Source organism: Dysidea avara, chromosome 11 (genome assembly GCF_963678975.1).
Source record: "Dysidea avara chromosome 11, odDysAvar1.4, whole genome shotgun sequence".
NCBI lineage: Eukaryota > Metazoa > Porifera > Demospongiae > Dictyoceratida > Dysideidae > Dysidea > Dysidea avara.
In genome coordinates, this window is record NC_089282.1 from 9,812,139 (window position 1) to 9,832,800 (window position 20,662).

Genomic DNA, 20,662 nt, shown 5'->3' on the forward strand with positions numbered 1-20,662 from the left:
ACTAGGCTCTTATAACAGTTTGAATTTGACCTCAGTCGGATAAGAGAACAGGTTTCGATGCAAATAGCCCTTAACAGTTTTAGCCTTCTTTGTAATTGTATTTTTATGGTCATTCCAAGTCAGCTGAGAGTCGATATTGACACCTACTGTAGACAGTGAGATAGTGGTGTAAGTACTGTATAAATCTTGATGTAGTCTTTATTCATACATGTAGAAAGATGGCTTTTATAATGTGGGAGTCTAAGTGGGATTATACCAATGCACTCTTCCATTCCACCATGCCACCATTCCAGTGCACTATTCTGTGATAGAAATATAACATTTCTGCTCAACCTGTATTGTACAGTGTAGACCTAATTGACCTGTCAATAGAGCATTAATTGGTCTGTTAACTCAGGGATCTGAGGCCAGGGAATTACATCTGGACATTATTTCTTTTCACTTTTTTTGCTAATATATTTAAACAGTGCTAAAAATACAGTCCCATTCGTGTCTGGTTAATGGACCAGAGTGGCTGAAGGAAACCACTTGGAAAACCATATGGATAGCTAGTGCTGGCATCAGAAGCTCTATCCCTGGATTATGAGCAGCGAGTTCCTCCCTTATCCTAACAGCTTTCTTCTGGCTGGTAGCTAGGCCAAGTCACTAGCAAAGCCTACAACCAAGTCCATTTGGTGCTCCTCTGTATCTATAATCAAGTCCGTGTGTAGTTGGGGGCAATTGGGATTAAACCGACTTCCCAAGGTGTGATGGCATCTAGTAGTGACAATTTTTTTACACTTTTCATGCCACCATTTTAATTATAGACAACTTTGGAATAGTGACTTGACCTAGCTACAGTGAAAGCCATTAGAATAATGGCTGTTCTGGGATAGAAAACCTTGATGCCAGCACCTCCCGCAAGGTATAATCATAATCTCACTTAGTACTCCCTCTTTTTTTACCACCTCAAGTTTTATGCCTAACTTACTATCTCTCTGTTAGTTATTATGCAATGCTCAAACTTCAAGCCTATATTATATGTTAAAAATTATGGTTTTAAAGTGATTATGTTCAAGAGCTTATAGTGTATAAAAAGTGGCACCAAAAAGTTCAGCAAATGGGTCATTCCATGTCAAATCAACAAGGAATTTAGGGTCACCTCTCGGATTTTGACGAAACTTGGTGTGTTTGTAGTACCTGTGGTGCTTATCACTCATACAAATTTTTAGCTCCATACATTCCATAGTTTCTGATTTATGACCACAAATATTTTGAATATTTCATGAAAATTTGGTCCATCTCTAGTTATAAAATTGACTGCAACTTTGTTCTGTGTAAATATTTTTAAACACAATTTTCTCTGATGGAAGACTGTTGATTGACCTTTCCAGTGATCCCTAAATTATGGGATATCTACTTAATTATGGTTCAAAAATACTTTATTGAAAATTTTAATCCTTTATATTTTGAAAAATGCTGCTTGAAATTTTTCACATTCTTTTGTGAATAATGATTGGGTCATAGTCTATGTTTGTTAAAATTTTTGTGGTGGGACCACAATGGGCTCAAGAGATATAATGAATTATGATGTGGTATGCGGTGGAATTTGCAGGCTATTATTACTGTATTGGAGTGTACACCTCCAATAACCACTCACAACAAGGCCATGCCAAGTTTGTCTTACAGAGTGAAGGTGTCTAGGTACATTGCAACCTGTATTAGTGACCACCTGTATTGAAAGGCCACCAATATGCTGCAGTTAAATTATACTTCTTTAATGTATAGCACAAAAGCATCAACCCTTTCTAGCAAATCCAAAAATGGTCCTTATTAGACAGGTTGACTATAAATTATAGATCTGACCACCACGTGTCCCTAAACATCATGTAAATGTTGTACCATCTCTTTACAAGTATCTTCTTTATTAAGTTGAATCCCACTGTAGTGGATTTAGCCATATGTAAGTTGCATATGTGGCTGCATAGATACATACAAGTGATACAACAGAACTCCTCAGAAGGGATACCTTGATAACCAGGACACCTGTTTATACACTGTATTCCCACTCTATAGCGGTGCACATACATTTGGACCAAGACACTTCTGTAGCTTCTGTAATATGAGCACTTTATTATGTTCCTAACAATGGAGGGATTTTGCCATATACGTACATGCATTAATTGTACCTCAATGTGTGAAATTAAGTACTACATTACTTTACATTCACGACCACTTTGAAGATCAAGTCATAAATTCATACACATACTCATGTAGGAAGTAAACATGTTGACCACATATTTAACATTTACCTGTACTGATCTTCAGTAACGTGAACACGAAATACTTTGAAAAACCATTAATTTTAGTAATTACAGTACTATAAATCACGCATTGAGGTGCAAATAAGTGTTAATAATATAAAAACTCTTGGTACATGTAATGCATCTACTATGTACAGTGTAACTATTCTATTCCCTGGACCATTGATAAAGTGTTCATTTTTGAGAAACCACAGACTTGTCTTGGGTCCAAAATGTACGTACAATTATAAAGTGAGATCATGAGGCTATCAAGGTACCCAGATATCCTTTTTGAGGAGGTCTGTTGTACCTATGCAGCCATGTATGTAACTTGAATAGTGTAGAGTGGGGATATGTATGTAAGTGCACTATGGCGAGATTTTACTTAATAAATAAGGTATAACTGAGGAGATGGTACAACATTAATGTGTTTATGGACGCATGATGATCTCATTTATAGTCAACCTGTCTAATAAGGACCATTTTAGGATTTGCTAGAAAAGACTGATGCTTTGGTGCTATACATTAAGATCAAATTAAAGTATAAATTAGCTGCAGCTTATAGATGGTCTTTCAATACAGGTGGTCTTTCAATACAGGTGGTCTTTCAATACAGGTGGTCTTTAATACAGGTTTCAATGTACCTAGACACCTTCACTCTGTAAGACAAACTTGGCATGGCCTTGTTGTGAGTGGTTATTGGAGGTGTACACTCCAATACAGCAATAATAGCCTGCAAATTCCTCCACATACCACAACATAATTCATTATATCTCTTGAGCCCATTGTGGTCCCACCACAAAAATTTTATCTAACATAGACTATGACCCAGTCATTATTCACAAAAGAATGTGAAAAATTCCAAGCAGCATTTTTCAAAATATAAAGAATTAAAGTTTTCAATGAAGTACTTTTGAACCATAATTAAGTAGATATCCCATAATTTAGGGATCACTGGAAAGGTCAATTAACAGTCCTCCATCAGTGAAAACTGTGTTTAAAATATTTACACAGTACAAAGTTGCAGTTGATTTTGTAACCAGAGATACAGCTGTAGACCAAATTTTCATGAAATATTCAAAATATTTGTGGTCATAAATCAGAAGCTATGGAATGTATGGAGCTAAAAATTTGCATGAGTGATAAGCACCACAGGTACTACAAACACACCAAGTTTCGTCAAAATCCGAGAGGTGACCCTAAATTCCTTGTTGATTTGACATGGAATGACCCAAATGCAAGTTGATATAAATTCTATATACTCCATGTATTGTTGTTCCCATATAATTATTATTTGAACTAGAATTTTTTTAAAGTATATATAAAGTAGAAATTAAGTGAGGTGAACAGCGATGTAGAAGTCCCTGGTTTGAACAATAGATATATAGACAAACTACATGTATAAAACAGCTGATAAGTTGAGAACATACATAATTTGTGAGGTATGCTTCCTTAGCAATGTAATTGATGAATTATAAAATGATTGGTGAATTATAAAAAACAAATTTGCTGCTCAAGACGAGAAAACAAAGCTTAGCATGCTGTGTGCTAATTTATAAGGAGATGATTAATTTAAGGGATAGCGTATACTGGGTGAGAGGTACAAATGCTTAACTCGAAGGCTATAGCACACGAGCGAAGCGAGGGCACTACTAAGGGCCTGTGTACTTATAAGTTCCACATTATTCCTGTACTTATAAATTCCACATTATTCCTGTATAACTGCTTTAGACTCTATTTTACATTACATTCAAATTAGTTACCACTTCCATGGCTGGGTAAAAGTGGCTGGATCTTTCCTGATAATACTAACATGATGGCAACCATGCATCCTCACGTGACACAATTAGTGCCCCATTACATCACTGCATATTGCAGTAGGAATGCGTACTCATCGGATAAACCTATAGATATATTTAGAGCATATGCTATAATATGCCTGAAGGCATGGAGTAGGCGGAGTATATTAAATTTATTACCTGCCCAAAATTTATGTGTGTTCTATTAGAAGTCCTCAAAAATTTGCATAATGTTAACAAATATTTAAATAAAACTTTTATATCAATAGAAACGTTCATCAGAAGAACCATCATCGCAAGGACACCCAGAAGACAAAGGGAGTGATGATCAGCAATCACGAAAACCACCAGAGGTTGCTAAAAGATCTGTACGTTTATAATTAGCTACAGTGTGCGTAATGACATACTTTTTATCATACAGTAGTGATGTATTGTAGAGATCTGCACTTTCTCTTAATGTAATGACCAGAAACCAATCTAATAATATCTTACCACATCTTGACAGTGGATAGGTATAGTCAAGCTCAAATTTGCCTTCAGCGTGACCCAAAATGCCTCCAACAAGTTGCCACGAAATTTAAAAGAAAATTGTTTAGTGGAATTTTCTCCTAACTATCTAACTAAATGATGCTAAACAGCTACATTGCTAAATTAGCATACGTATGGATGCACGTTTTGTCATACTAATTACTGTAACAATTATGGCCTCATACAGTACAAATTTTTCTACTTATACCTACTCATTAACTATAATATTAATTATTCATGAACTTCCATAACGCGTACTGGATCAGAGAAAATAAAATTAAAATGGTGCCAGATGTTGCGATTTTATAAGCTAGTACAATTGAAGTACGTACCTAAACAAGGGGGACCATCACATGAAGTGCAATTTTAGTATCATGCTGGAGGGGGGGAGGAGTAGTGCATAGGACATGACATCACAATAATTGTGGAACATGTACGTATGTTTTGTACATTTATAGGGTTATACTGTAGTTCTGGTGATTTGTAAAGTCTACTTGGCACTCCATTAGTTTTGCTTGATATACGTAACTGGTTACAGCTTTATCATTGGAATATGCAAAATCGTGTACATTATGGCATCATGTCCTACCAGGAGTACATCGAATCTGGAGTATGTAACTCCGTAAACAACAAAATTCAAACATGACCATGTACTATATATAATAAGTAACTTTTAAAAATTTCCTAATTAGATATTATGTGGAGGCGCATGCTTGAGTACGTCACATTTCCGCTGCGATGAAGCAAAGCTATGGAAACAAAGTTCAATGGCATGACAGAGGATAGTAGCACAGATAATTACGCAAAATTATACTCTGCTCGATTATTCCAAGCTTTACCTTTGACTCAACGATCTTCCTATCGAAGCAGCTTTGCTACCTTCACACAAGATGATGGAGTTGCAGCCCGTTCAGTGTATCCCTGTTGCGCGTAAGAATGATGTATAGAGTTACACACTCCCTTGTCCATAGGATTTGATGCGCTTCTGGTCTTACATAATACATACCCTGATGCTGGTTTATTAATAATTATTTAGTAGGTAAATTTGCACTTTGGCTACAGGTGACAATCCCCCTTATTTAAGCAATTTTAATTGTAAGTATTTCCTTACACTTGTAATTGGTACAAGTACATATACATAGTACGTATGTAGCTGTGTATTAATTACAGACCTTCTACAACAGAAAGCTTTGTCATGAACCACGATAGTGGGTTCATATTAGGGATTGCCCATGTTTTTTTACAAAATACCTAATATAACGCACACCTAAAACCACCTTGAAAAGCATCCTTCAACTCGAAACAACCCTATGGTGGTTCTTTGCAAGGAGTATAGGTCTAATAGTAAGTACATATCAGGTGAAAAGGGAAAACAGTAAGTGTATTTCAGACTTGTGAACCTGAACTTCGCCATTATGTTCATACACTATTCTTCATAATTTTCATAATATTTTGTTTCACAAGCATAGCGAAGTTTTACAAGAGAATTCTGGGATAAAAAGTAGCAAGGCCTGCTGAATAGATCATTATGCATGTTCATGACTTATTTTTGATTTCATATTAACATTTTCTTGTCAAAATTCCATTATGCTTGCTAAGCCATAAAGGATCATGCTCACAGTTGGGTTTTGGTGGTGTACACTTCTTGTAGTTAATGATATTTGTTCTATTAAACTCAGTATAGGCCAGGAAGCTTAATCTAAGTTGAAGAGTTTGTTGACAGGTGGCTTTTTTTGCATTGTGATTTTGGTATGTGGGCGAGTTAAAGTACTCTGATAAAGCAGTCAGATAAATCCTTTAATAATGCAGTCAAGTGTATAGTACTGGTGTATGACAACAAAGCATGGACTGAATTTGACAGATATTAAAATTACTCTAAATCTAGTAATGTAAATTCTACAGGGTAGCTCATGTCGAGACTCTGTATGCACATTGCAATTTCATGTATATACTAAAACATTGACTGCTTGTAGAATGCCATTGCTCTCTCCAAGGTAAAATCCATTAATGGATTAATAAAAATTACGCAAACTAGATGAACAAAAATAAAAGGGAAAAAAGCCTTGAAGCAAGAAAGCTACTCAAAATGACAAATGGATTATATCAGGAAGGGTTAAGACAGAGAGTCAAAATAGGGATTTGTGGTTTACATTGCTACCCCAGCCATCCCTTCTTGTTTTGAGGCTTTTTCAGCAATTCCTATTTCCCTTTCAAAATTTCCAATTTTTTTGTGGATTTTGTAGAAGTGTCATATTTTGTATGAGACATGTGTTTATACAACATGTACATGTACTGTACATACGTACAAGCTTATGCTTTTATACTGTAGTCACTTCAAAGAGCCCCAGTGTCAGTTGAGAAGGTTCCTGTTGTTGATGCTACTGAAGATAAAACCTCTGATGTAGAAGACAAGGAACATTTAAAGCCAACAAGAAGACCAGTTAGTCTTTAATATGTTATGTACCACTTTGCATGGGCAGTTCATAGGTACTACCAATGTCATAATTTTAATATGGCACTGCCACAGACCACAGTGAGTGCAATAATGCACTTGTCGTGATTTTGCAGACCACAATGAGTGTACTTTAAGTTATGATGCATTGACATTATACATTATATTGCACTGGCTATATGGTAATATACTGTACATGTACAGTGACTACGGTTTTGTGGACATTGCACAAGTACTGGCAGCTGAGATCTAGACTGCTAGGCACCTCACCCAATAGGTGGAAGACACTTCATAGTTCACTCCAACTCTTTTATAGAACCTAGCTAATATGCAGAAGTCAATTGTGGGCCAATGTATTTATCTTGCAATTTCAAAGCAGCCAGTGGTGACAAAAGCGAACATGGTGGCCACAACTACAGTCTACATGTGTAATATACTCGACGTAGCTTACTAGTCTGGTTCCATCTGCAATAATGTTCCCACTACAGTTCCGCAGAGTGACCTGAAATATTACATTTGAAATGCAGGGTTTTATATGGGCTATAGCACTAACCTGCATTCCTTGTTTGCCCTGCATACAGTACTATATCTCTCAATATATCCTCCATGATTCTCTCAAGCGCAAAATCTAGCTGCCAATAAATAAAACCCAACTAGAACATGTTGGTGAAGAAACTTTAGAGTAAACTGTAGTCAATGACTCAGTGTTGAAGATAGACTACGATTTAACTTGGGCTTAACATTTCACTCAGCTACCCGCAATCAAACATTGCCTTTGCAACAGATGTAAGATCTTCTCCACCTATTAGGTGAGTGGTACATAACTGTGACTGATGGTGAGTATGTATATAAGCGAAGTACAAGTGCCTATATAATACACCCCTGTGATTCTAATTTTTACTGTACATGCATACCTGTATATACGATGTATTCCTTACTGTAGAGAACACATTCTGGTACAAAGCCTCCACCAAAGCCAAAGCTACCATCCAGTAGACCTGCTCCTCCTAAGACCCATAAGCCTGTTGCGTCAACAACTGATGAACAAGAGGATAATGCGGTATACATACATGTGCCGTATATTAATGTGTTCTGTGTGCAATAGCAATTGACACCAAGAGTGAACTCTTGGTCTCTATATTTGTGATCGGATTTGGAAATCAACCATATTGTTACATTTGACAACTCAAATAGATGCCAATCAGATTTACAGTTATTAAAGTCATTATATACATGTCAATTCTGTTAACTTGCTGTACATTGAACTACAACAAATTGTGCAAAATATTCCAACACAGGTGCACAACTGCTTTAACAGTAGCACATACAGTAAATTGTTGATTTCATGCGTAATATTGGACATAGGTTGTTATCCAAATCAGTTCACATATATACAGGGTGTACATATGGTACATGTGGTACATATGTATATGCAGTGTTGGGACGGTTACTTTTTAAAAGAAATTAGTTACATATTACATATTACTTGCAACTGAACTACAGTTACATATTACCCATAAAATAAAGTAACTATAATAATAATAATATTACATATTATATTACTTTGTGTCCACAGCCTTAAGCTGTCACGTGTGAATCACATGACATGATTGCGTTGTTGGACAATGTGCAAATCTTGGTTGTAAGTAAGAAGCTGGTGAATAAGCTTCATTCAGTAGGCTTTGTTACTTTGTAGTGGCTAGGCATTACTCAGTGGATTACTAATGAGATTAGTAACTTCGTTACTTAAAGTAATAACAATATGATGTAATATTAGACTCGTTACAGTAACTTCATTACTTACAGGTAGGTTACGCGTTACATTTGCAAGTAAAGTAACTTAAGTGAGTTATATTACCTGTTTTTATAGCGAATTTCATTATATTACTTAGTTACCACAAATGTAATAATATTACCTAACGCGTTACATAAGTAACGCGTTACTCCCAACACTGTGTATATGCATCACTGGTGAAGGTTAGGGATTAACTACACCAGAGAAGTACAGTTTATTTTACTTGCTCTTCACTCTACAGACACAAGAAGCACCCCAAAGCACAAAACAACACAGTGAAGACATGTCCACTGTCAAAGATGAAACTTCTAGTGTAAAGACAGAGAATAAAGAACATGTTTCAGTAAGTCTGATACTGTGAACATACAGTCAAATGACTATACAGTATGTACTAGTTACAAGTTGTCCATACAAAAATGTGCTTAGTAACACACCGACACACATTAGGTACTATTGGCAACAACACATAACCATACTGCAATATGGCAATCTGCTACAGTGTATGTACAGTACATGTATCAAGACTTTACTAAGGGTTCCATGAAAAGTGCATATTGGTTACAATATGCCCAGCTGTTCTGTCACACTGAAATGTACATAGAGGTGATGCCCAAAGCATTGCAAATGTAATGAACCAGCTTTTGCTTTAGCTACAGTGTACAAAATTTGGAAATTTCCTTAAAAAAGATAGAACATGCCAACAACCTGCACTCTGACAGTTTCCCACAAATCAATTACCAAGGTTGCAAACCTTGTTACTGCATCCGAACTGTGCCATTGTCCTCTTGTTGGCTCTAGATATTTATGCAATATACAGTTGCTCACACCAATATTCTATCCTGCAGAATATTCTATCAACCAATTATTAAGAAGGGTTCATTCTTGAACAAGACTGGTTCATGAGCCAGCAGGATGAACAAAGCTGAAACTGTATAGCCACTAATGTCAAGTTTATCCACATCAGTTTAGTGTTAGCATTATGCAGTATGATACAGCAGTACTGTGTAGTAGGGATCATAAAAGTTGTGCTTTCTTGCTACAACCTTCACTCCAGATTGGCAATATTGGTTAGGCATACTGTACAATCAAGCCCAAAAATGCCATCAGAGTGACACCAAATCATTTCATCAAAATTTTAAAATATAGCTTGAGTTTCTACTAACTGATTGACTGCCTGATGCCCTTAGCCAAACATAACTTGACTACAGGCTTGATTTCCTCACTGTTGGACGTTGCTTGGCCTTTTTCCAACTGCAGCAGTTATTTTTTCTCCAGTATCACATAGGTGTTGATTTGTGGTAATATGTTATGGCTTCAGTGCTGGCTATCACGAGAACCGTCTGTAATTTCCGTAGTCAGTAGATTGATTGCAGAGGTGCTTCTTGTGACTATCAATTACCAAAAACAGACATGGCCATTCCACTTTGTTTTCGGCTATGTTCCACTTGTAGTACATACAGCATTACAAACAAAGAATAGCAGGACATGCGTTTAGTCACTCAATTAGCTCTTGTAATTTGTCTGGTGCCATTTTTTCACCAGTCACAAATCACGTTACAAAAAACAGTGTAAGGAATAATAAAAACTTTTACATTTCATAGGCATAAAAAGTAATGAAAGAGATCATCTACACCAGCAGCTACTGTATACTTGTGGACATTTAATCCCTAATTCACAAATGGCTACATTATTGACAGGCTGTGACTGGATGTGCACTAATATAGGAGCTAGGTGACCTGTACTTGTTTCATTGGTTTTTATTTGATCCCTACTCAAATGTAAATCTTTTTATTTTTCCTTACACTTGTTCCCAATAACGTTTATCTTGTACCAGAATGTACACCGCTTAAAAGTAATGCTATTTCTATTTCATATTTGGTTTTGCCTATGTTTGTGTGATCAATAATAAAGCCACCACAGGTAGGAGTACAGTTTATTAATTGTGTAATAAGCCCACCATGGATTTCTAACAATCTTAATTTAATCCTTTACGAATATATGTACATCTCTGTAATTCTAATGTACAATTACTCATGTTCATTGGTACATGTACATGTTTACCAAAAAAAATTTTCTTATTGCAGAGAGCACATTCTGGAGTAAAGCCTCCGCCAAAACCAAAGCCACCAGCCAGTAGACCCGCTCCTCCCAAGGCCCATAAACCAATTGCATCAACAACTGAAAAACAAGAAGATGAGCCAGCAAGTGTATGTTTATTGATTTGTTGACAGCTGTATGCATTATGTTTGCTGTTTAAGTGTAAAAGTTGATTTTATGCCTACACTGTCTAAAAGTTTCTCCATGAATCAGTTTGGAAATATTCATGGAAATTCATACCACCAATGTATGAATGGATTCATACCTGTAAACCATTTTCATGTTAATTTCAATAATTTCATAACGTTTTCCATTTTGATGCACTTTTACATTTTGTATTATTTTCATGGATCAAATCTAGTAGTGTATGCATGGATCCATTAAAGATTTACATGTACGTATATATTGATGGTACAACTGTACAGTATGAATTTTTCATCAATTTACTATTGGATGAAATTTCATACGTACATGTGATTTCATAGAGAAAAATCCCTTTACTGTAAGATTAGATCACCAGAATTTTTTTCCCAAAATTCTTGTTTTTAATGTACTGTGCTAAAGATAATGACAAGAGAATTCAAATGTACATAAAAACAAATGCATACAGAAAGTTTCAATTGTGAATTTACGTGTACGTATGGTGAGCAATGATTTGTTACCTTTGATCTATCACAATTTACATGGCCCAGTATAAATTACTTGTGAAGCATTACTCACATGTTATTCACCCATGTGGAATGTTTATACCACGGGCACTCACACTTTTCCTGATATTCAGGCCCATGGCTTTAGAGAGGTATAATTTGTTATGCACTGCAATCTAATGTACAGTGTACTAGCCATAAGTGCATGTGGATAGTCATGCATGCAGAAAAACATGCAGATTTTTCCATAGCACCAGGCACGCATCCACAATTGGCCTACAGCTGGCTGTGTGGCATACATGTGTTATGTACACAATGGTAAATCTGTAAAGATTTGTGGCAGAACTGGGGATTGCAAACTGTACATCATCCATGTTGATTATCTGTATAAATCATGTTCCTTTTACCTCCAGTCACAAGAATCATCACCCCCCAAAGCACCACAAAGCACAAAGCAACAGAGTGAAGACACTGACAAAGATGAAACATCTGATATAAAGCCAGAGGATAAAGAGCATGTTTCAGTAAGTCTAGTACTGCATGATGGTACATGTTCAAAGACTTGAAGTTTCTTTAACCTCATTGACAAAAAAAAAATGTCTGTTCTGTTTAAGTGTTTGGCAATTAACCTGTTATCAAATTTCACGTAATAATACAACTAGGGGGCATTGCAGGTGCCATGTCATTACAATTGAATCATGCACATTGGTTGCTGAGAGTTTAGAGGTGATGCACAAAGCATATGTCTCCAACAGACAGTTTACTCAGGTACAGATCTAATGAACATAAACATTTAGAAATCCAGGGATGTATCTAATACTACCTATATGAATTATTTCATGTGAGAATCCTGCCACCTGTATACACAATGTATTTTTTTATTCTAGAGAGTACATTCTGGTACAAAGCCTCCACCAAAGCCAAAGCTACCAACCAGTAGACCTGCTCCTCCTAAGACCCGTAAACCAAGAACTGACAAACAAGAAGACGAACCAGCGAATGTATGTTTATTGATTTGTCAAAAGCTGTACTTGACATTGTGTTGTTTAAGTTGAAATTGTTGCATGCAGGGGTAGTTCAAGATTCCAAGCTCAATCCCTTAATCGCTTGCTTAGACTATAAAGTGATTGGGGATCAAGTTACCACCTGGCCTCTAATTTTTTTGCTGCATTTGACAGAATTTTAATGTTAATTTTCTGCTACATAGGCTTTCAGTAACCTTTCTAGGAATCGATATATACTGTATCATACGTATTCCCCTATGCACAGTACATTATACAGGTATGCATGTACCCAGCATATAATAAAAGTGTGAACTAAATGGAAACTGTACCACTTTCACACATATTCGCTCACTTCAAAGGATTATTATGCCATATAGTGTTACTATCAGTGCTCACTGTTTGTGAATCACAATTTGTATGCAATCCATACTGATATACTGTACATATCTTTATGTGCTCTACATTCTACTCTGCATCTACATGTAGTCACAAGAATCATCACCCTCTGAAGCACCACAAAGCACAAGTGAAGACACTGTCACAGATAAAACACCTGATGTAAAGCCAGAGGAGAAAGAGCATGTTTCAGTAAGTCCAATATTGTATAGTACACATGCATACAGTAGCTTGTTCCTTGAAACTCAGCAATGATGCATGTCCATATTCTGCGTATCACGTACATACGTACGTATGTACATACAGTACTGTAACCGTACAGTATTACTGCTAGAAGCTATACAAGATCCAATCAAAAGTACTTGTGTGCTACAAAAGCCTGAGGGAGTTCTTGTCACACTTTGAAGTTTAATGGAGGAGCAAATCTCTTAAAAGATGCAAAGCTAAAGCTCACAAATTCTTTCCTCTGAATCAACATACAGTAGAGAAAGTATGTACATAGATGTACTGTGGTTTTGAGGAAATAGTTATAAATTGTATCAAGTACCTACATACACTGAAGGTTTGTACATGTAAGAATTTCTGTCTAGCAAGCTGACTATTTACAGTACTAACACCACACAACATGGACGGTTATACAACATGGTTGGTTATACCATGTGTGCATGGGAACAAAAAAGAGTGCCAGTCAAGGGTTAGGAAGGCAAGACACCTGGTTGAAATATCTTTTATAGTGTTTATATACCCTTAGATAATCAGGAGAGAATCCAAGGTTGTAGATACAGCTAAGAAGGATGTGGCAAATAAAAATGCCAGTAATGACTAAAAATTGTCTTTTCCAACAAATCAACGTGACATAGTTGCTGTGCCACAGAGCTACAAACAACTATATGTATCTCAAATCCACTTTTTTGGCTCTGTGATGAGTTTAAGCTAATGCCACCATCTTTTGAAGTCTGTCCAGATGATCCGTTGTCTGTGTAGCACCCCTGAGGTAAATTCTGCAACTTTATCTACTGCATGATGCAGGGGTTAAATCTGACAGACTTGAGTACCTCCCTACCAAAAAGTAGGTGTGAAGGTGTTTTTAATGGATTCTTGGTATCCTCAGTGTTCACTGTCATCTTACAGTATCTTCTGTAATTGAAATATTGTTCAAATCAACTCATTTTCAGCCAATCTGTGTCCTTGTAATCTTCCATTTGTGTTTTAGCAGTGAAACCCAATGAAACAAGCAGAGTCTCCTTATGTCTTGACCTATTGACCAATTATTTTGACCAAGCAACAATTTTTTCAAAGGAAGGTATGGCACTACCATCAGTAACTCATTATATGTGGTAGGTAAGTCTTGATTGAATAATTGTTACTGCTTCACAGATTTCACCATTGAAGCCTGTCGTCCTACCAGGGTGCCTTCACAAAAGTTGGTAATAAATATTATTGTTCAGTCTTCCCTTGCATTTATCTACACACTAGAAATCCGTAGTCTCAAACTGTTTCTGTGTCACAAAGATTCAAAGTGGGCTTCAGCCAATATACGTGATGTGTAGTCTTTTCAAGTCTTATTTTTCACCGTGCTACCCATAAGAGGCGCATATTTTATAACCGGTCTCTGAGTACAGCTAGATCATTAAGGGGTATGTCCCTTAATTGTCATTGGTCCAGCTAGATCATAAAGAGGCATGTCGCTTGATTGGTATTGGTCCAGCTCAAATTCAAAAAAGGTCTGATCATGCAGGTACAGCGTCTACCAACTGTCTACCAGTAATACCCCTTAAAACAATGCTAACGATATGATTCTAATGTGAACTAACCTTCTAGCTAATGTACAGCAGTGTGTTACATAAATGCTCATTTTTCAGATTAAGAATGTGAACAGTGGGAACACTGTAAAGTCTATGGATATGTATATTATTTTCTTGTAGCAAACTTCTGCAGAGCATAAGCCTCCACCAAAACCATCTCTACCTAAGCCACCTCCCAAGCCAGCTAAACCTGCTCATCCCAAACCGGTTCTCCCTAAACCTCCCAAGCCTTCTTCTAACCGAGTTACTGATGATAAGCAGCCTAAGGTACAGTAAGTTCTGGATGTGTGCAGCGTTGCTTTTAAACAAATTAGTGGTGCATTTCATTTGTTCATGTCCTACTATGTAAAAACCATTCTATGTCTAAATGTTGTACATGTGATATGCATTTTACAGATTTTTGCAATTAAATTGAATTTGGCGACTTTGCAATTGAATTCGTCCCGTTTGCAATTGAGTTCGTTGCTTTTGCAATTGAATTAGTCCCGTTTGCAATTGAATTTATTCGGTTTTGCAACTGAATTTGTCCCGTTTGCAATTGAATTCGTCAGATTTCGCCTTTGCAGTTAAATTCGTCCGCTTTTGCAGTTAAATTTGTCCACTTTTGCAGTTAAATTTGTCCAATAATACCATACCTGTTTCAGTGCCCATACAAAAGTCTCAATAGTAGCAGTGAAATTTATCCCGTATTTCACTGGTAGCAGTGAAAAAGTTGTAATTGCAATTTCATTGGCTAGAATTTATGTTAACAATTAGTGTTGACACGTGTTTAGTACATAGTGACAAATTGCGTACATGGCAACGCTAATGCACAGCATGCGTATATGCAGCGAGTATGGTATTAACTGGGAATAGCATGGGTAGCAGTGAAATTTGGGATAAATACCACTCTTGTTGTATTGGAAATGGTAAATTTCACTCGGCTTCGCCTCGTGAAATTTATCCCCATTTCCAATACAACACTCGTGATATTTATCCCAAATTTCACTGCTACCCATGCTATTACTAGTACGAATGGCAGCTGGAGAAAACACGAAAACATGGTGTAGCAGCTGCTACAACAACTTGTTCAAGTACAACAACTCTTTATAAGGCAATAATTCTTCCTCTACAGCCTATCCAGAAACATTCCAAACTCTACTATGCCATTTGCAATGGGTGTGGTCACTCATGGTGGGTTTGGTCACTCACGGTGGGTGTGGTCACTCATGGTGGGTGTGGTCACTCACGAGCAAGCTAATTAACTTGTCAGACAGCTATCAGCTTCGCGTACTACCAGCTCCAATTACCTTCTAGTGTCTCAAGTGTAACTCTCCATGGCGTAAATAATTCATGATCTCTTAATGAGCGGTTGGTTTCTTGGAACCATTTTGTTTATAATGAATTGTAATGCAAACGCGACAAATTCAACTGCAATACCAACGAAATCAATTGCAAAACCGATGAATTTAATTGCAAACGGGACAAATTCATTCGCAAAGGCGATGAATTCAACTGCAAAAACCTGTACTATATATGTATGTATGGTGAATGTGTACTCAGCTTGAAATCTTGTCACGTGTGCATGTGACATGCATGTATACTGCATGAGTTTTAAGGTTACACATGTACAGGTAAGTATATAATGAAAGAGAACCCATATATTTGCACACACACACACACACACACACACACACACACACACACACACACACACACACACACACACACACACACACACACGCACACGCACGCACACACACACACATTATTCTGTCTATTTCACAGTCAGTTGATGCTCCACCACCACTTCCAAGCACACACACACACGCACATGCACAAACACACACAACACACTAAAAAAGTACTGTCATGTGCACCCCCTGTATTATGTAGTTATGTAACGAAACGTGGTGTCTAGTGTTAGCTTTAGCTTCTTGAATATGTATGTATTGCATTAAATTATTAAAACTATGGATTTTTATGCAAATAGGTACTTCTTATTTGGTACTTAATCATTTGGTTATGGTCGTTTTAGAATACATCTGATAGTCAGTCAGAACAAGCTAATGATCAAACTAAAGATGCTGATAAAGCAGAAAATGAGGCTGTACCAGCAGTATCTCAAAGAACGGTGAGAAACAATTAAAGCAAAAACGAGTACTGTAAAGCCATAGTATAAAGTACAGTTCATTGAATGGTTCAGGTGCTTAAATATACTGTACAGTACGTATGAGTTTGAATGGGAAATCTGAACAACAATTTTGGTGAAGTTTGATCATGAGGTGTAGTCAGGCAATAGTAGAGCAGTTCTCCAGCTACAGTAGTAGAGCAGTTCCTCTTGTATAATAGCATTTTTTTTTTTGCGGAACATCACAATTCAAAATTTTAATATTCAATTTTTGAGGGGGAAGATATGAAGTGGAGACATTTTTACTGGGGTACCGTACCACATTTACATAGAGATTATGATGCTGGGTTGTCAGCAAGTGAGCTTTACTACTACTGTATACATGGTAGTTACACTTTTGCCAAGGCTGCAGTGATGGGAAAAGATGCAGTTGGGATGCCCAAAAATAAATTTTCCTCTTTTTCAAAGCCTCAATTTATTCATGTCAGTATCCCTCCAGTAGTGTTATTATAACTGCTAGGAAATGGTACTGTTCTAACTAATATATTGTTGAGGTTGTTTCATGCATTTACAGTACTGTGAAATACTATTTTGATTGAGTGATTGTAACAAATATTATTTCTAAGCGAATAGCTGTCAATCCACGAAGATCTCAAAAAGTTTTGCCACTGATTGGTTATGTAGTGTATATTATACATATTTTAATTTGAAATAAACCCTTACAAATGCAAAATTTTTGTAGTCATCCAAAAAATGGAAACCACCTGTGGCAAGACCAACTGGACCTAAGAAGGATATCCAACCTGCTGAAAAACCAGAAGAAGTGGTAGCACCTGAGAATATGCAAGCTGAAGTACGTATGTATACATTTGTTAATAATTGTATAACCACTGTACATGTATAATATTTTATGGGATAAATTTTGGAGAAATTTAAAAATTGTTTCTGAAGTTGTACAGAAGATAAAAAAACCTTACAAGTCTGTAAGGGTATGCACACATTGTGCATTAATCAGTGATAGGAACTCAGAGACACATATTACAGTGTATGTGTGTTCTATTATCAGGAAGATGATGATCAACCTCCTCCTAGACCACTACCCCCACAGGAGTACTTAATTGACAATACAGTGGTATGTATGTGTATCAAACAGTACGGTAGTACTGTTTAAGTAAGGATCGCCCCCAAATTGGCATGCACCGCCAATATTACCACCTTTAAAAATCATCCTAGAGAAACATTATGCAACAAAAATCACCTTTGCGGAGTAATATTAGTCCATCTAACATGAAATGCAGCATTGAAAACAAGAAAACACTTACTGGTGACTGGATAAAGATTTTTCAAAAAATTGCCAAGACTCGAAATTTAGTCTACCTCACTGCCTGCCTGACCACATTCGCAAGCCTAGAGGCCAAATGAAGCAGCGCATGGCCACCATTTTACCCCACAATAACAAACTGACCGTTGGGATGTGCCTTTTGGGGTACCGATGGGCCCTCTGCACCCTGTCTTTTCTTTTATCTTCAATCAGGCTGTTTGTCTTCTTCTCTTCTTCTAAATCATATCGAGGAATTAATTTTCCATATCAACACGTTCTTTTATTTAAATGCCACATAATTATTTCAGAGCTGGATTTCAGAAGCGCTTCAGTCCTGGTGCTACTATAAGTGGTACCGTATACTATAGCTAGATATCCAATTTTGCGATTGGATCCCGCTTGCGATAGGTTTGCGACCACACCCATCAAATAATAAAGATCTAGGTGGACTAATGAGCTTTATCCGAAATTACGTCACAGACATAAAAATGGCCGCTGTAGTGTGGGGACATTCGTAAAATTTGTATGGGCAACTGTGGAAAGAAAAATTTTGAACGGCAATATCTCAGCCAAGAAGGAAGATATTGAACTCTAACTAGCAGGTATGGCTATAAGACATTACGATAAGTACGTAAAAGCAATTTTCAGTTGATTTTTAGAACAACGCTAGATTCCTATTCTTTCAACTAATTTATAACCATACCTGCTGGTTAGAGCTCGATATCTTCCTTCTTAGCTGAAATATCGCCATTCAAAAATTTTCTTCCCATAGTCGCCCATACAAATTTTATGAATGTCCCCACACTACAGCAGCCATTTTATGTCTGTGACGTAATTTCGGATAAGGCTCATAGCGATAAAGTATGGAGACCATGCACACCTCTTAAAAATCTAACTATTTGCTTAACCGTAAACAAGATGACCTCACCACTTTTTGGTCTAGCTAGCTGCACAACCCTGGCTGACTCGCAATACTCTAATACAACAGTCATGTGTGATATTATAAAAGAACAGTCACAGTTTACACTGTAGCTAGCTGTGCTACAACAAAAAAACTAAACAAACTAGTATTTTTTTAAAAAAATTGTTAATTTAAAAATGAAGTAGGGATCTATGCAATAAAAAGTAGTGAAACAAGAGATGAATGATGGTATTGCAGCATAGCTCGGTGGGAAGTTCCTACTTTGGCATTAAACAAAATAATTGTTATAGCTAATGTGCCAAAGTTGGGACCTTCCCACCCAGCTATGCTGTAATACCATCATTCATCTCTTGTTTCACTACTTTTGTTGCATAGATTCCTACTTCGTTTTTAAATTAACAATTTAAAAAAAATACTAGTTTGTATCATGACATCTCTTGCATTTGTGACCTGATCTGCAAGATTCATGTGCCTAAACCTAAATTCTACAGTGCAACGCTACATATTACAATTGATACAAGTGTTAGGTACACTGATGCTTCTTTTTTGATGAATGGCTACTAATTTGTACACTGTATAATAATAGCCTGGATGCCTATGAATTCACCACTGCAAGTGTTTGTGTATAGTACACTTGGTGGGAAAAGAAAATTCTGGGAAAAAAATTATGGCTGTGTGATTAGAGGTGCTAGACATGCGTATGCAGAATATGTCAATGATGATGGATAGAAAAGCATAGTAAAATCTCTTTAGTTAATTTTGTATAGTGTCCATATTAAGTACAATAGTTCTCAAGTGTACATATAATAGATATTAATGAAGTTTAGCAATATTATTTGGTGTCCTATTAGTACAGTTTTTAATAATAGTGTACTTTTCACTACACTTTTGTAATACCTACTTGCTGCTCAATTATTAGAAATATGAAGAAGAGATTCCTAGCTCACACTCAGTGCCAGCTCAGTCACAGAAGTCAACAATCATTCATAAACAGTCAGATGAAATGACACCATCATCCTTACAAGAAAAAAATCCATCACCCTTGTTAGAAAAGAAAACATCACCAACATTAGAAAAGAAACTATCACCCATGCTAGAAAAGAAACCATCACCTATGCTAGATAAGAAACCATCACCCACATTAGATAAAAAGCCTTTTCCTGCACTGGGGAAGAAACCATTACCTGTACAAGAAAATAAATCATCACCTACACTAGAAAAGAGACCATCACCTGCACAAGAGAAGAAACTCTCACCGTCACAGTTGAAGAAATCACTACCACAAACAGAGGAGACAGAACATATTCAGGTACATACATACTGTACATATGGACATGCCACATTGTGGAACATACAATACGGTGTAGCAACAGCCCTGTAGTACACATGTTGAAGGAAAATTGAATAAGTACATATGCCTCATTTTGTGAGGAACTTTAATCAATGTATGATTATTTTCAATCTGGTTCTGAGGTCTTAGTCTATAGATCTACAGTCTCCCCAC

General features: G+C 36.6%; 1 protein-coding gene across 2 annotated transcripts in view; it reads left to right on the forward strand.

The window, feature by feature from the left end:
* Positions 1-20,662, forward strand: part of LOC136239594 (SH3 domain-containing protein 19-like) — a 68,329-nt gene that overhangs the window by 23,335 nt on the left and 24,332 nt on the right. Inside the window, exons 12-24 of one of the 2 annotated variants that reach the window (XM_066030354.1) lie at positions 4,351-4,449; positions 6,939-7,049; positions 8,005-8,121; positions 9,098-9,199; positions 10,941-11,063; positions 12,014-12,124; positions 12,488-12,601; positions 13,091-13,192; positions 14,926-15,072; positions 16,823-16,918; positions 17,658-17,768; positions 17,982-18,047; positions 20,078-20,467. In XM_066030354.1, the coding sequence (XP_065886426.1) occupies positions 4,351-4,449; positions 6,939-7,049; positions 8,005-8,121; positions 9,098-9,199; positions 10,941-11,063; positions 12,014-12,124; positions 12,488-12,601; positions 13,091-13,192; positions 14,926-15,072; positions 16,823-16,918; positions 17,658-17,768; positions 17,982-18,047; positions 20,078-20,467 (1,689 nt within the window). The remainder of the gene's footprint in view (positions 1-4,350; positions 4,450-6,938; positions 7,050-8,004; positions 8,122-9,097; positions 9,200-10,940; positions 11,064-12,013; positions 12,125-12,487; positions 12,602-13,090; positions 13,193-14,925; positions 15,073-16,822; positions 16,919-17,657; positions 17,769-17,981; positions 18,048-20,077; positions 20,468-20,662) is intronic. The other variant, XM_066030355.1, reaches the window with a different exon arrangement.